Raw genomic sequence first — 16,725 nt, 5'->3', positions numbered from 1 at the left:
GTGAAGCACTTTGGGGTTCAAGGTGTTTACCACACATCTAGATAAATTCCTTGGGGGGGGTCTAGTTTCTAAAATGGGGTCACATGTGGGGGTTTCCACTGTTTAGGCACATCAGGAGTTCTCCAAATGTGACATGGCGTCCACTCTTGATTCCAGCCAATTTTGAGTTAAAAAAGTAAAACCGTGCTCCTTCCCTTCCAAGCTCTGCCATGTGCTCGAATAGTGGTCTTCCCCCACATATGGGGTATTGGCGTACTGAGGAGAAATTCTACAACAATTCTGCCATCCATTTTCTTCTGTTACCCTTGTAAAAATAAAAAATTAGAGCTGGAAAAAAAGTGATTTTTTATTTTCACAGCTCATTGTTATAAATTTTTGTGGAGTACCTGGGGGTTCAAGGTGCTCACCACAGATCTAGATAAGTTTTTTGAGGGGTGTAGTTTCCAAAATGGGGTCGCTAGTGGGGATTTTTCACTGTCTCGGTCCGTCGGGCTCTCCAAACGTGACATGGCATCCACTCTCGATTCCCTTCCTGCCAAATCAGTTGTTTTCCCCCACATATGTGGAATTGGCGCACTCGGGAGAAATTCCGCAACAAATTTTGGGGCCCATTTTCTCCTGTTACCCTTGTGAAAATAAAAAAATGGGTCTAAAATAAAAATTTTATGAATAAAAGTTAAATGTTCATTTTTTACTTCCACATTGTTTCAGTTCCTGTGAAGCACCTGAAGAGTTAATAAACTTGTTGAATGTGGCTTTCAGCACCTTGAGGAGAGCAATTTTTAGAATGGTGTTACTTTTGTTTATTTTCTGTTATATAGGACCCTCAAAGTCACTTCAAATGTGATGTGATCCCTAAAAAAAATGGTTTTGTATATTTTGTTGGAAAAATTAGAAATAGCTGGTCAACTTTTAACCCTTCTGACTTCCTAACAATGGAAAATTATGTTTTAAAATGTTTCTGAAGTAGACATTTGGAAAATGTTATTTATTAACTATTTTGCGTGACATAAATCTGGTTTAAGACAGATAAGGAGGATTTGCGGATAATCTGCGCTGCTGGTATCCCATATAGTAAATCCAAATCCAGACAGAAAGTACATGCAGTTATTCTTTTCTTGTCCTAATTAAGAGGTCTGTAGTACGCTGAAACGCGTAGACTAAATAAAGAATAACCGCATGTACTTTTTGTATGGATTTGGATTTATTATATGGGATATCCACAAATCCTCCTTATCTGTGTTTTCCAGGTCTGAAGACCCATTGGACTTGCAGCAGCTGGATGTATAAGTGATTGAAATGTTGTGTATACACAACTAAATCAGGTTAGTATAACCTTATTTAAACAGCTTTATCTCAACTGGCTAAACCCTATTGCACTGTCTTTTTCCTCCTAGCTTTTTTCTGTAACTCTGGTTTAAGGGCATATAAATGAAAAGTTTGAAAATTGCGAAATTTTCACCAAATTTGTGATATTTTCACAAATAAAAGCAAAAAATATCAACAAATTTTACCACCATCATGAAGTACAATATGTCACGAGAAAACAATACCAGAATCAGTGGGATCCGTTCCAGAGTTATGACCTCATAAAATGACACTGGTCAGAATTGAAAAAATTGGCCTGGTCAGGTAAGTGAAAACAGGCTTCAGTGTGAAGGGGTTAAATAGGTCTATTTTTTATGTATGAAATGTGGCCTAATAAAAATTTGTAAAGCTAAATATCAGTCAAAAGACATAAACAGAGAGTGAAAATTAAACCAAGTGAACATGATAGCATAATTAAGAAAGAATGGGACAAGTAACTACACCGGCTAATTGTGCATGTGTCCGAAGAAGTCGTTGTAGATGAGACTCAATCTGCATCTTTAACCTCTCGATGCGAAAGTGAGCGGTTCCATAGGTCCTTTTAACTAGTAAAGACTAGTAAAATTGTAATTTGGTCAAGTAGATGTTCATGATTTAATAAGATGTATGTAAGGCTTGTGATGAGAAAATGTTGCTAAAGAAGCACTCCCACTAACTTTTATTTACATTAAATGTGTGTATAATGCATGTAAGGTAGTGTCAGTGTATTAATGTACTCACCCACTGCTGCTCTATACAGTGTCCAGCGCTGTTCTTTTCTGCTTCTGAGTCACGTCACCGCAATTGTGGCTAGCTGACTAGTTGCAGGCGCTATTTATGAGCCGGATGTCTATTTTACAATAAAAGCCTACTGAGCCTTGCCCTGAGGCTCCATAGGCTTCTATTGCAAAAACTACTTCTGGATCATGCAGAGCGCAGTGTGATCGGACAGTCTGCCGAGCGGACACGTCAGTGAGAAGCAGAGGAGAAAGGTGGTGGACACCAGAGAAAGCGGGGGTAGGGGAGTATATTAATGCAGTGCTTCCTTGATGGTTTTCGCTGTTGAGTAAACCGTCCTGTTTAATAGCAAAAAGAGAGAAGGTCAGTTCATCTTAATTGATGCCTGGATATGACACAGTCAATGCGTAGCCCTGGTGCAGGTCGGATTATGCTGCAGCGCTAGTAACAAGTTGGATGTAAGTAAAACTTCACCTTTATTTCTTCAATTAAAAGGCATCACAACTTGTACACCACAGAAGACTGGTTAAACTGATGCATTTCAGCTGTTAAGCCTTAATTATGATCACAATTAGGGCTTAACGCGGCAGTTTGACCAGTCCTCTGTGGGGCACAAGCTGTGATGCTTTTTACTTGAAGAGATAAAGGCAAAGTTTTACTTACATCCAACTTGTTTCCAGCACTGGAGATTTTTTTTCCATTCTATTAAATAATGTCACTGAAAGAGGTTATCCACTACAACGTGTAGTGGGCAGAGCGATAAAAACCTTGGAAATAAGGTTTTCTTCAAATTCCTTGCATTTCCAAATGATTCTACGAGCTGCGCTATCACTGTCCGCTCACCCATCAAGTGACCATCATATTTGCATTTGCGGCAGATTCATATATTTGGAAAGATTTTGTACTGCCATAAGCAATGATTATTTTTACATGATATGTGCATTTGTGAGGTTAAGGCATAGTGTTTCCCATGAGAAGCTGTATGTAGAACATTTCCAAGGAATTTGTGTTCTCATGTCAAGAAAACTTTACATTCCTGACACACACGTTGGAGTAGGCTCCATTGATATAGCACGCACCTCCGTTATTTGAGCCCTTTCAGACGGTGTAATATATTCCAAATCTTGGCCATAGGATGACATGTGACACAATATTGGGGATATTTATTATTATCTTATATTGCATGGAATATGCACTACTGGCAAATAGTGGCTCAGTGGTTAACACTGTTGCTTTGCCGCTCTATTATCCTGGGTTCAAATCCAACCAGGAGTTTATATGGGTTTCCTCCCACACTCCAAAGACATACTGATGAGCCCCAATGGGGACAATGATGAGATCTGTGAAGTTTTGTGGCATTAATAGTGCTATATAAGTGAGTGAAATAAATAAGTGAATAATTGTAATTAAAGTATGTAATTAAATACATGTACTAATAACAGTCAAGTTTAGGCAAAATTAAAAATGGAAGAATACTTTTTCTAGTAGAATTTTCATGCCTTCATTTGTCAGAGCTTCACATATAGACATCCATTCCTCAATAACAAGGCTGGCCTGTTTCTGTCCTGTGGATACTGTATGCTTTTGACTGAAAGAGAGAAAAATGCATTGTAATTAATTTAATTGTTAACAAATAAGTACATTAATTGACAAGTTGTAAACATCCCAATAAAAAACTCATACTTGGTGTAGGTGCACACAACAGATTTCTGCACAAATGTGAAAAACGAACCCATCATTCTGCTCAGACATTGATCAGAGTAGTTGTATCAGTTTTTCTTCTATATTGAGAAAAAAAACACTGTCCTGTTTTTTTCATGGACTTGCATTACCTATTTTATCACATCAAAATCAGAAACGTTTCCTATTTTCCCAACAGACCACTCGGACCAAGGAAAAGATCTAAGGTGTCCACAACGCCATAGAATCTAATAAGTACAAGCGCTATCCATTAAAAAACTGTCTAAAATAGGGACTAGGATTAAAGAGAAAAAGAGACAGACTATATTCCAGGGACCACCAAAAAACACCACTAAATAACACATTTTATTAGAGTCACAAAGCACAAACATTAAAATCAATTAAAACCACAAAAAAAAAAAAAACCCCTTATAGGAATGAGTACCCCCCCTGGAATAACACATAAGAAGTATAGTTATGTGACAATGTCCAGTTATACACAAATGATTGCAGAAAATCTGGTCAAAGGTAGGATATAATAAATATATAATAAATAATGGTATATACACAGGGATACTACAAACCAACCATGAGCAGAAAGGTATAAATAACAAGGTATCAACAAAGCCCATATACTAGTTACCCGCCTGTAGTATATACTCACCTTCCGTCCGCAGCTGTCACCGCCGCATGTGATGCAATGTTTCCTGCTGTCGCGGCCGTCATCACTGACCGGGGCCGTCATCACTCTCCGCGGCTGCAAATTTAGTCCCCTAGTTTAGGCCCAACAGCGCCCATGGTCCCGGCCAGCTCCGCCCTCCTCATGGCGACTCCACCCCCTTAGCAACGCTGCTGGCCGGGCCTGTATGGACTGGGCAGGGACTTGCTCTGCATAGTTCCTGGCCTCCCTGCCCTTTTGTCTCCGGCCACTGGCTGGCTGTGACCCGCGGCTGCTAATTTAGATCCCGGCTTTTGGCCGCGGTAGGCCCAACAGCACCTATGGTCCTGGCCAGCTCCGCCCTCCTCATGGCGACTCCACCCCCTTAGCAGCGCTTCTGGCCGGGCCTGTACGGAGTGGGCGGGGACTTGCTCTGCATACTTCCTGGCCTTCCCTGCCCTTTTGTCTCTGCCCACTGGCTGGCCTGTTGTGAATTCCGTTCTCGGGCTCCCTCCTGTGGTCATGAGTGGTACTTTGTGAGTTCTGTTCATGGGCTCCCTCTGGTGGCTTTTAGTGTTACGGCTGGTTGTAGCTGGACTCCAGCTGCCTCGTTTCCTGCTAGGCCTGCTGCCTATTTAACTCCATCTGGACCTTTACTTGTTGCCTGCTGTCGTTGTATTCAGTATTGGTTCAGATCTCTCTGGGACTTCCCTTGTGACCTGTCTCCTCGTGAGAAGCTAAGTTCATGCTAGTCCTTTTTTGCTCATTTCTATTTGAAAATGTTTCTCAGTATGTTATGAGTTCAGTCCAGCTTGCTTATATGCTATTTGATTGCTAGCTGGAAGCTCTGGGGTGCGGAGTTGCGCCCCTCACATCGTGAGTCGGTGTGGGGGTCTTTTTGTATTCTCTGCGTGGATACTTTTGTAGTATTTTATACGGACCGCACAGATTCCTTGCTATCTTCTGACTTTTTAGTTATTAGCGGGCCTCATTTGCTAAAACCTATTTTCATTTCTATGTTTGTGTTTTCCCCTTAAACTCACCGTTATTATTTGTGGGGGGCTGCTTACACTTTGGGGAAAATTTCTCTGAGGCAAGTAGGCTTTATTTCTCTCTAGGGGTAGCTAGTTTCTCAGGCTGTGAACGAGGCGTCTAGGCCGAGTTAGGAACGCTCCACGGCTGCCTATAGTGTGGTTTGATAGGATCAGAATTGCGGTCAGTAAAGTTCCCACATTCCCAGAGCTTGTCCGTATTTTTGGGTTTACTTATCAGGTCAGTTCATGTGTTCTAACCACCAGGATCATAACAGTACAGCAGGCCAGTAAAGTGTTAATGCATCACAAAAGAGGGATAAGAGAAGCTCTGAGTTTTTGTTTTTTTTTCTCTGCAGTGTGTTTAGCCTCTCTCCTCCCCTTAATCTCTGGGTGGTTCAGGACTCAGCTGCAGATATAGACATTCAAGGTCTGTCCTCTTGTGTGGATCAGCTTGCTACAAGGATACAAAGCATTCAGGATTATGCAGTCCTATGTCAGAACCTAAAATACCAATTCCTGAGCTGTTCTCTGGAGATAGATCTAGGTTTTTGAATTTCAAAAATAATTGCAAATTGTTTCTTTCTCTGAGACCTCATTCCTCTGGTGACCCTGCTCAGCAAGTTAAAATTATTATTTCTTTGTTACGTGGTGACCCTCAAGATTGGGCATTCTCCCTGGCGCCAGGAGATCCTGCATTGCTAAATGTGGATGCGTTTTTTCTGGCGCTTGGATTGCTTTATGAGGAACCTAATCTAGTAGACCAGGCAGAAAAGATTTTGCTGGCTCTCTCTCAGGGTCAGGATGAAGCAGAGGTTTACTGTCAGAAGTTTAGGAAGTGGTCTGTGCTCACTCAATGGAATGAGTGTGCCCTGGCAGCGATTTTCAGAAAGGGTCTTTCTGAAGCCCTTAAGGATGTTATGGTGGGGTTCCCCACGCCTGCGGGTCTGAATGAGTCAATGTCTTTGGCCATTCAGATTGATCGGCGTTTGCAGGAGCGCAAACCTGTGCACCATCTGGCGGTGTTTTCTGAACAGAAGCCTGAGTCTATGCAATCTGACAGGATTCTGACCAGAATTGAACAGCAAAATCACAGACGTCAGAATGGGTTGTGCTTTTACTGTGGTGACTCCACTCATGTTATCTCTGATTGTTCTAAGCGCACAAAGAGGTTCGCTAAGTCTGTCACCATTGGTACTGTACAGCCTAAATTCATTTTGTCTGTTACTTTGATTTGCTCTCTGTCATCCTGCTCTGTTATGGCTTTTGTGGATTCAGGCGCTGCCCTGAATTTGATGGATTTGTCATTTGCCAGGCGCTGTGGTTTTATCTTGGAGCCATTGCAATTCCCTATTCCACTAAAGGGAATTGATGCTACGCCATTGGCCAAGAATAAGCCTCAATACTGGACTCAAGTGACTATGTGCATGACTCCTGCACATCAGGAGGTTATTCGCTTTCTGGTGTTACATAATTTGCATGATGTTGTCGTGTTGGGTCTGCCATGGCTGCAGGTTCATAATCCAGTCCTGGATTGGAAAGCAATGTCTGTGTCAAGTTGGGGTTGTCAAGGGGTACATGGCGATGTTCCTTTGGTGTCAACTGCTTTTTCTACTCCTTCTGAAGTCCCTGAATTTTTGTCGGATTACCAGGATGTATTTGATGAGCCCAAATCCAGTGCCCTACCTCCTCATAGGGATTGTGATTGTGCCATAAATTTGATTCCTGGTAGTAAGTTCCCTTAGGGTCGACTTTTTAATTTATCTGTACCAGAACATACCGCTATGCGGAGCTATATAAAGGAGTCTTTGGAGAAAGGGCATATTCGTCCGTCCTCATCACCTTTGGGTGCAGGGTTCTTTTTTGTGGCCAAGAAGGATGGTTCTCTGAGACCCTGTATAGATTATCGCCTTCTAAATAAAATCACGGTTAAATTTCAGTACCCTTTGCCTCTGCTGTCCAATCTGTTTGCTCGGATTAGGGGATCTAGTTGGTTCACCAAGATAGATCTTCGAGGAGCTTATAATCTTGTGCGTATAAAGCAGGGCGATGAATGGAAGACAGCATTTAACCCCTTCACCCCCAAGGGTGGTTTGCACGTTAATGACCGGGCCAATTTTTACAATTCTGACCACTGTCCCTTTATGAGGCTATAACTCTGGAACGCTTTGACGGATCTTGGCGATTCTGACATTGTTTTCTCGTGACATATTGTACTTCATGTTAAAGGTAAAATTTATTCGATATAACTTGCGTTTATTTGTGAAAAAAATGGAAATTTGGCGAAAATTTTGAAAATTTTGCAATTTTCCAACTTTGAATTTTTGTGCCCTTAAATCACAGACATATGTCACGCAAAATACTTAATAAGTAACATTTCCCACATGTCTACTTTACATCAGTACAATTTTGGAACCAAAATTTTTTTTTGTGACGGAGTTATAAGGGTTAAAAGTTGACCAGCAATTTCTCATTTTTACAACACCATTTTTTTTTAGGGACCACATCTCATTTGAAGTCATTTTGAGGGGTCTATATGATAGAAAATACCCAAGTGTGACACCATTCTAAAAACTGCACCCCTCAAGGTGCTCAAAACCACATTCAAGAAGTTTATTAACCCTTCAGGTGTTTCACAGGAATTTTTGGAATGTTTAAATAAAAATGAACATTTAACTTTTTTTCACACAAAATTTATTTCAGCTCCAATTTGTTTTATTTTACCAAGGGTAACAGGAGAAAATGGACCCCCAAAGTTGTTGTACAATTTGTCCTGAGTACGATGATACCCCATATGTGGGTGTAAACCATTGTTTAGGCGCATGGCAGAGCTTGGAAGGGAAGGAGCGCCATTTGACTTTTCAATGCAAAATTGACTGGAATTGAGATGGGACGCCATGTTGCGTTTGGAGAGCCCCTGATGTGCCTAAACATTGAAACTCCCTACAAGTGACACCATTTTGGAAAGTAGACCCCCTAAGGAACTTATCTAGATGTGTGGTGAGCACTTTGACCCACCAAGTGCTTCACAGAAGTTTATAATGCAGAGCCGTAAAAATAAAAAATCATATTTTTTCACAAAAATGATCTTTTCGCCCCCAATTTTTTATTTTCCCAAGGGTAAGAGAAGAAATTGGACCCCAAAAAATGTTGTGCAATTTGTCCTGAGTACGCTGATACCCCATATGTGGGTGTAAACCATTGTTTGGGCGCATGGCAGAGCTTGGAAGGGAAGGAGCGCCATTTGACTTTTCAATGCAAAATTGACTGGAATTGAGATGGGACGCCATGTTGCGTTTGGAGAGCCCCTGATGTGCCTAAACATTGAAACTCCCTACAAGTGACACCATTTTGGAAAGTAGACCCCCTAAGGAACTTATCTAGATGTGTGGTGAGCACTTTGACCCACCAAGTGCTTCACAGAAGTTTATAATGCAGAGCCGTAAAAATAAAAAATCATATTTTTTCACAAAAATGATCTTTTTGCCCCCAATTTTTTATTTTCCCAAGGGTAAGAGAAGAAATTGGACCCCAAAAAATGTTGTGCAATTTGTCCTGAGTACGCTGATACCCCATATGTGGGTGTAAACCATTGTTTGGGCGCATGGCAGAGCTTGGAAGGGAAGGAGCGCCATTTGACTTTTCAATGCAAAATTGACTGGAATTGAGATGGGACGCCATGTTGCGTTTGGAGAGCCCCTGATGTGCCTAAACATTGAAACTCCCTACAAGTGACACCATTTTGGAAAGTAGACCCCCTAAGGAACTTATCTAGATGTGTTTTGAGAGCTTTGAACCCCCAAGTGTTTCACTACAGATTATAACGCAGAGCCGTGAAAATAATTTTTTTTTTTTTTCTCAAAAATGATTTTTTAGCCCCCAGCTTTGTATTTTTACAAGGGTAACAGAATAAATTGGACCCCAAAATTTGTTTTCCAATTTGTCCTGAGTACGCTGATACCCCATATGTGGGGGGGAACCACTGTTTGGGCGCATGACAGAGCTCGGAAGGGAAGGAGCGCCATTTGGAATGCAGACTTAAATGGATTGGTCAGCAGCCGTCACGTTGCATTTGCAGAGCCCCTGATGTACCCAAACAGTACAAACCCCCCACAAGTGACCCCATATTGGAAACTAGACCTCCCAAGGAACTTATCTAGATGTGTTTTGAGAACTTTGAACCCCCAAGTGTTTCACTAAAGTTTATAGCGCAAAGCCGTGAAAATAAAAATTCTTTTTTTTTTTTCACAAAAATGATTTTTTAGCCCCCAGTTTTGTATTTTCACAAGGGTAACAGGATAAATTAGACCCCAAAAGTTGTTGTCCAATTTGTCCTGAGTACGCTGATACCCCATATGTCGGGGGGAACCACTGTTTGGGCGCATGACAGAGCTCGGAAGGGAAGGAGCGCCATTTGGAATGCAGCCTTAAATGGATTGGTCTGCAGGCGTCACGTTGCATTTGCAGAGCCCCTGATGTACCCAAACAGTACAAACCCCCCACAAGTGACCCCATATTGGAAACTAGACCTCCCAAGGAACTTATCTAGATGTGTTGTGAGAACTTTGAACCCCCAAGTGTTTCACTACAGTTTATAATGCAGAGCCGTGAAAATAAAACATCTTTTTTTTCCCACAAAAATGATTTTTAGCCCCCCAAATTTTTATTTTCCTAAGGATAACAAGAGAACTTGGACCCCAGAAGTTGTTGTTCAATTTGTCCCGAGTACGCTGATAACACATATGTTGGGGTAAACCCCTTTTTGGGCGCACGGGAGAGCTCGGAAGGGAAGGAGCACTGTTTTACTTTTTCAACGCAGAATTGGCTGGAATTGAGATTGGACGCCATGTCGCGCTTGGAGAGCCCCTGATGTGCCTGGACAGTGGAAACCCCCCAATTCTACCTGAAACCCTAACCCAAACACACCCCTAACCCTAATCCCAACGGTAACCCTAACCACACCCCTAGCCCTGACACACCCATAATTCTAATCCCAACCCTAATCCAAACGTAAATGTAATCCAAACCCTAACCCTAACTTTAGCCCCAACCCTAACTTTACCTCCAACCCTAGCCCTAACCCTAACCCTACCCCTAACCCTAACCCTAAACGTGACTGAAATACGTGGCACTGAAATACGTGGCACTGAAATACGTGATACGTGGCACTTAAATACGTGGCACTGAAATACGTGGCACTGAAATACGTGGCACTGAAATACGTGGCACTGAAATACGTGGCACTGAAATACGTGGCACTTAAATAAGTGGCACTGAAATATGTGATATGTGGCACTGAAATACGTGGCACTGAAATACGTGGCACTGAAATACGTGGCACTGAAATACGTGGCACTGAAATACGTGGCACTGAAATACGTGATACGTGGCACTTAAATACGTGGCACTGAAATACGTGGCACTGAAATACGTGGCACTGAAATACGTGGCACTGAAATACGTGGCACTGAAATACGTGGCACTGAAATAAGTGGCACTGAAATGTGTGATATGTGGCACTTAAATACGTGGCACTGAAATACGTGGCACTGAAATACGTGGCACTGAAATACGTGGCACTGAAATACGTGGCACTGAAATATGTGATACGTGGCACTTAAATACGTGGCACTGAAACACGTGGCACTGAAATACGTGATACGTGGCACTGAAATACGTGGCACTGAAATACGTGGCACTGAAATACGTGCAACTGAAATACGTGGTACTAAAATATGTGGCACTGAAATACGTGATACGTGGCACTGAAATACGTGGCACTGAAACACGTGGCACTGAAATACGTGATACGTGGCACTGAAATACATGGCACTGAAATACGTGGCACTGAAATACGTGGCACTGAAATACGTGGCACTGAAATACGTGGCACTATGACTGTCAGAAAATGTTCATTAAACGGTTAGGGGTGAGGTTAGGGGTAGAGTTAGGGTTAGGGTTTGGATCCCTTTATCACCTTGATGGTGGTGGGTGGCTTTTCAGTGTGTTTTCTGTTTTTTTTCGATAAAAATGCATGCGTTTTTAACGCAAACAAACGCATGTGCTTAAAAATGCAAGAAAATACTGCAGGTTGTATTTCTGAAAATGAACGCATGCAGAAAAAAACCGCATGCGTTTGAAAACGCGACCAAACGCGTACAAAAAAACCGCATGCGTTTTCAATGTTAAATATAGGGAAAAAACGCATGCGTTTTTTGTGCAAAAAACGCTGCAGACAAAAACGGAAGTGTGAAACCAGCGACGCTTTTTATAGCAAAAAAGTTTTTGCGTCTCCACATTTTGAGACCTATAATTTTTCCACATTTGCTCCACAGAGTCATGTGAGGTCTTGTTTTTTGCGGGACGAGTTGACGTTTTTATTGGTAACATTTTCGGACACGTGACCGTTTTTGATCGCTTTTTATTCCGATTTTTGTGAGGCAGAATGACCAAAAACCTGCTATTCATGAATTTCTTTTGGGAGAGGCGTTTATACCGTTCCGCGTTTGGTAAAATTGATAAAGCAGTTTTATTCGTCGGGTCAGTATGATTACAGCGATATCTCATTTATATCATTTTTTTATGTTTTGGCGCTTTTATACGATAAAAACTATTTTATAGAAAAAATAATTATTTTGGTATCGCTTTATTCTCAGGACTATAACTTTTTTATTTTTTTGCTGATGATGCTGTATGGCGGCTTGTTTTTTGCGGGACAAGATGACGTTTTCAGCGGTACCATGGATATTTATATCAGTCTTTTTGATCGCGTGTTATTCCACTTTTTGTTCGGCGGTATGGTAATAAAGCGTTGTTTTTTGCCTCGTTTTTTTTTTTTTTTTCTTACGGTGTTTACTGAAGGGGTTAACTAGTGTGGCAGTTTTATAGGTTGGGTCGTTACGGACGTGGCGATACTAAATATGTGTACTTTTATTGTTTTTTTTTTTAATTTAGATAAAGAAATGTATTTATGGGAATAATATATATATTTTTTTTTCATTATTTTGGAATATTTTTTTTTTTTTTTTTTACACATTTGGAAATTTTTTTTTTTACTTTTTTACTTTGCCCCAGGGGGGGACAATACAGATCGGTGATCTGCCAGTTTGCATAGCACTCTGACAGATCACCGATCTGCGAGAAGTACAGGCTGCTTCACAGTGCCTGCTCTGAGCAGGCGTCTGTGAAGCCACCTCCCTCCCTGCAGGACCCGGATCCGCGGCCATCTTGGATCCGGGTCTGGAGCAGGCAGGGAGGGAGGTAAGACCCTCGCAGCAACGCGATCACATCGCGTTGCTGCGGGGGGCTCAGGGAAGCCCGCAGGGAGCCCTCTCCCTGCGCGATGCTTCCCTGCATCGCCGGCACATCGCGATCATGTTTGATCGCGGTGTGCCGGGGGTTAATGTGCCGGGGGCGGTCCGTGACCGCTCCTGGCACATAGTGCCGGATGTCAGCTGCGATATGCAGCCGACACCCGGCCGCGATCGGCCGCGCTCCCCCCGTGAGCGCGGCCGATCGGCTATGACGTACTATCCCGTCGGCGGTCATACGGGCCCACCCCACCTCGACGGGATAGTACGTCAAATGTCGGGAAGGGGTTAATACGCCCGAAGGTCATTTTGAGTACTTGGTGATGCCTTTTGGGCTTTCTAATGCCCCTTCCGTGTTTCAGTCCTTCATGCATGACATCTTCCAAGAGTATCTGGATAGATTCCTGATTGTGTACCTGGATGATATTTTGGTCTTTTCTGATGATTGGGAGTCTCATGTGAAGCAGGTCAGGATGGTGTTTCAGGTCCTGCGTGCCAATGCCTTGTTTGTGAAGGGCTCTAAATGTCTCTTTGGAGTCCAGAAGGTTTCCTTTTTGGGCTTTATTTTTTCCCCTTCTACTATCGAGATGGATCCAGTTAAAGTCCAGGCCATCTATGACTGGACTCAACCTACATCGGTGAAGAGCCTTCAGAAGTTCTTGGGCTTTGCTAATTTTTACCGGCGCTTCATCACTAATTTTTCTAGTGTGGTTAAGCCTTTGACGGATTTGACTAGAAAGGGTGCTGATGTGACTAATTGGTCTTCTGCGGCCGTTGAGGACTTTCTGGAGCTGAAACGTCGGTTTTCTTCGGCTCCTGTCTTGAGTCAGACTGATGTCTCTCTTCCCTTTCAGGTCGAGGTTGATGCTTCTGAGATTGGAGCAGGGGCTGTCTTGTCACAGAGAAGTTCTGATGGCTTGGTGATGAGACCATGTGCTTTCTTTTCTAGAAAGTTTTCGCCTGCCGAGCGGAATTATGATGTTGGTAATCGGGAGTTGTTGGCAATGAAGTGGGCATTCGAGGAGTGGCGACATTGGCTTGAGGGAGCCAAGCATCGCGTGGTGGTCTTGACGGATCACAAGAATTTGATTTATCTCGAGTCTGCCAAGCGGTTAAATCCTAGACAGGCTCGATGGTCGCTGTTTTTCTCCCGTTTTTATTTCGTGGTTTCATACCTTCCGGGCTCAAAGAATGTGAAGGCTGATGCCCTTTCTAGGAGTTTTGCGCCTGACTCTCCGGGAGTTTCTGAGCCGGCTGGTATCCTCAGAGAGGGGGTGATCTTGTCTGCCATCTCCCCTGATTTGCGGCGGGTGCTGCAGGAGTTTCAGGCCGATAGACCTGACCGTTGTCCACCGGAGAGACTGTTTGTCCCGGATAGATTGACCAGTAGAGTTATTTCCGAGGTTCATTCTTCAGTGTTAGCGGGTCATCCTGGGATCTTTGGTACCAGGGATTTGGTGGCTAGGTCCTTTTGGTGGCCTTCTTTGTCGCGGGATGTGCGTTCCTTTGTGCAGTCCTGTGGGATTTGTGCTCGGGCCAAGCCTTGCTGTTCTCGTGCCAGTGGATTGCTTTTGCCTTTGCCTGTCCCGAAGAGGCCTTGGACACATATTTCCATGGATTTTATTTCGGATCTTCCAGTCTCTCAGAGGATGTCTGTCATCTGGGTGGTTTGTGATCGTTTTTCTAAAATGGTCCATTTGGTGCCTTTGCCTAAGTTACCCTCCTCCTCTGATTTGGTTCCGCTGTTTTTTCAGAATGTGGTCCGTTTGCATGGTATTCCGGAGAACATTGTGTCTGACAGAGGGTCCCAGTTTGTGTCCAGATTTTGGCGGTCCTTTTGTGCTAAGATGGGCATTGATTTGTTTTTTTCTTCGGCCTTCCATCCTCAGACGAATGGCCAAACCGAACGTACGAATCAGACCTTGGAAACTTATTTGAGATGTTTTGTTTCTGCTGATCAGGATGATTGGGTGACTTTTTTGCCATTGGCTGAGTTCGCCCTCAATAATCGGGCTAGTTCCGCTACTTTGGTTTCGCCTTTTTTTTGTAATTCTGGTTTTCATCCTCGTTTTTCCTCAGGTCAGGTTGAACCTTCTGACTGTCCTGGGGTGGATTCTGTGGTGGATAGGTTGCAGCAGATTTGGAACCACGAAGTGTACAATTTGACGTTGTCACAGGAGAAGGCTCAGCGCTTTGCTAATCGCCGTCGCTGTGTGGGTCCCCGACTTCGTGTGGGGGATTTGGTATGGTTGTCATCTCGTTATGTTCCTATGAAGGTTTCCTCTCCTAAGTTCAAACCTCGTTTCATCGGTCCTTATAAGATTTTGGAAATCCTCAATCCGGTGTCATTTCGTTTGGACCTTCCAGCATCTTTTGCCATTCATAATGTGTTCCATAGGTCATTGTTGCGGAGGTATGTGGTGCCTGTGGTTCCGTCTGTTGACCCTCCTGCTCCGGTGTTGGTCGAGGGAGAATTGGAGTATGTGGTGGAGAAGATCTTGGATTCTCGTATTTCGAGACGGAAGCTTCAGTACTTGGTTAAATGGAAGGGCTATGGTCAGGAGGATAAATCCTGGGTTGTTGCCTCTGATGTCCATGCTGCCGATTTGGTTCGTGCCTTTCATTTGGCTCGTCCTGATCGGCCTGGGGGCTCTGGTGAGGGTTCGGTGACCCCTCCTCAAGGGGGGGGTACTGTTGTGAATTCCGTTCTCGGGCTCCCTCCTGTGGTCATGAGTGGTACTTTGTGAGTTCTGTTCATGGGCTCCCTCTGGTGGCTTTTATTGTTACGGCTGGTTTGTAGCTGGACTCCAGCTGCCTCGTTTCCTGCTAGGCCTGCTGCCTATTTAACTCCATCTGGACCTTTACTTGTTGCCTGCTGTCGTTTTATTCAGTATTGGTTCAGATCTCTCTGGGACTTCCCTTGTGACCTGTCTCCTTGTGAGAAGCTAAGTTCATGCTAGTCCTTTTTTGCTCATTTCTATTTGAAAATGTTTCTCAGTATGTTATGAGTTCAGTCCAGCTTGCTTATATGCTATTTGATTGCTAGCTGGAAGCTCTGGGGTGCGGAGTTGCGCCCCTCACATCGTGAGTCGGTGTGGGGGTCTTTTTGTATTCTCTGCGTGGATACTTTTGTAGTATTTTATACTGACCGCACAGATTCCTTGCTATCTTCTGACTTTTTAGTTATTAGCGGGCCTCATTTGCTAAAACCTATTTTCATTTCTATGTTTGTGTTTTCCCCTTAAACTCACCGTTATTATTTGTGGGGGGCTGCTTACACTTTGGGGAAAATTTCTCTGAGGCAAGTGAGGCTTTATTTCTCTCTAGGGGTAGCTAGTTTCTCAGGCTGTGAACGAGGCGTCTAGGCCGAGTTAGGAACGCTCCACGGCTGCCTATAGTGTGGTTTGATAGGATCAGAATTGCGGTCAGTAAAGTTCCCACATTCCCAGAGCTTGTCCGTATTTTTGGGTTTACTTATCAGGTCAGTTCATGTGTTCTAACCACCAGGATCATAACACTGGCCGCAACCAATGAATATCCGCGACAGACAGACGGAAGTGCCCCTTAGACAATTATATAGATAGATCTTTATTTATACAGGACATCTGCTGTGTAATTTTGCATTGCACCTATTTGAAATTATTAAGGACTACGCATGGGACATTCATATTGTTAGCTATCTAGCTCCAAATATAGCTTATATCTTCTTCGTTATTGTTTGAGTCTATGCCCACATTGGTATGCGGTATGCCTATTTGAGACATGCTATCAGCTTTATTTTGGAGCCTAGTACTGACCATCATATTGGGCCTAAACTGAGATTGGAGTTCCGTATGTACTTAAACCTCTGAGGTGCACAACTGGCAAAGGTACCCACCCATGTAATAATTTTGTTTATTATTTGATACTCTTGCAAGACATTTTTCAACAAACACTATTTTTTTTCTTTTTTTCTCTTTCA

General features: G+C 43.1%; 1 protein-coding gene across 2 annotated transcripts in view; it reads right to left on the bottom strand.

Moving 5' to 3' along the window:
• RFTN2 (raftlin family member 2) overlaps nt 1–16,725 on the bottom strand; it is a 203,782-nt gene that overhangs the window by 108,300 nt on the left and 78,757 nt on the right. For both annotated transcript variants that reach the window (XM_077275392.1, XM_077275393.1), the window contains exon 3: nt 3,562–3,673. In XM_077275392.1, the coding sequence (XP_077131507.1) occupies nt 3,562–3,673 (112 nt within the window). The remainder of the gene's footprint in view (nt 1–3,561; nt 3,674–16,725) is intronic.

Source organism: Ranitomeya variabilis, chromosome 7 (assembly GCF_051348905.1).
Source record: "Ranitomeya variabilis isolate aRanVar5 chromosome 7, aRanVar5.hap1, whole genome shotgun sequence".
NCBI classification, from domain to species: domain Eukaryota; kingdom Metazoa; phylum Chordata; class Amphibia; order Anura; family Dendrobatidae; genus Ranitomeya; species Ranitomeya variabilis.
The sequence above is the reverse complement of the archived record's forward strand: the minus strand, read 5'-3'. Positions and strand labels throughout refer to the sequence as shown.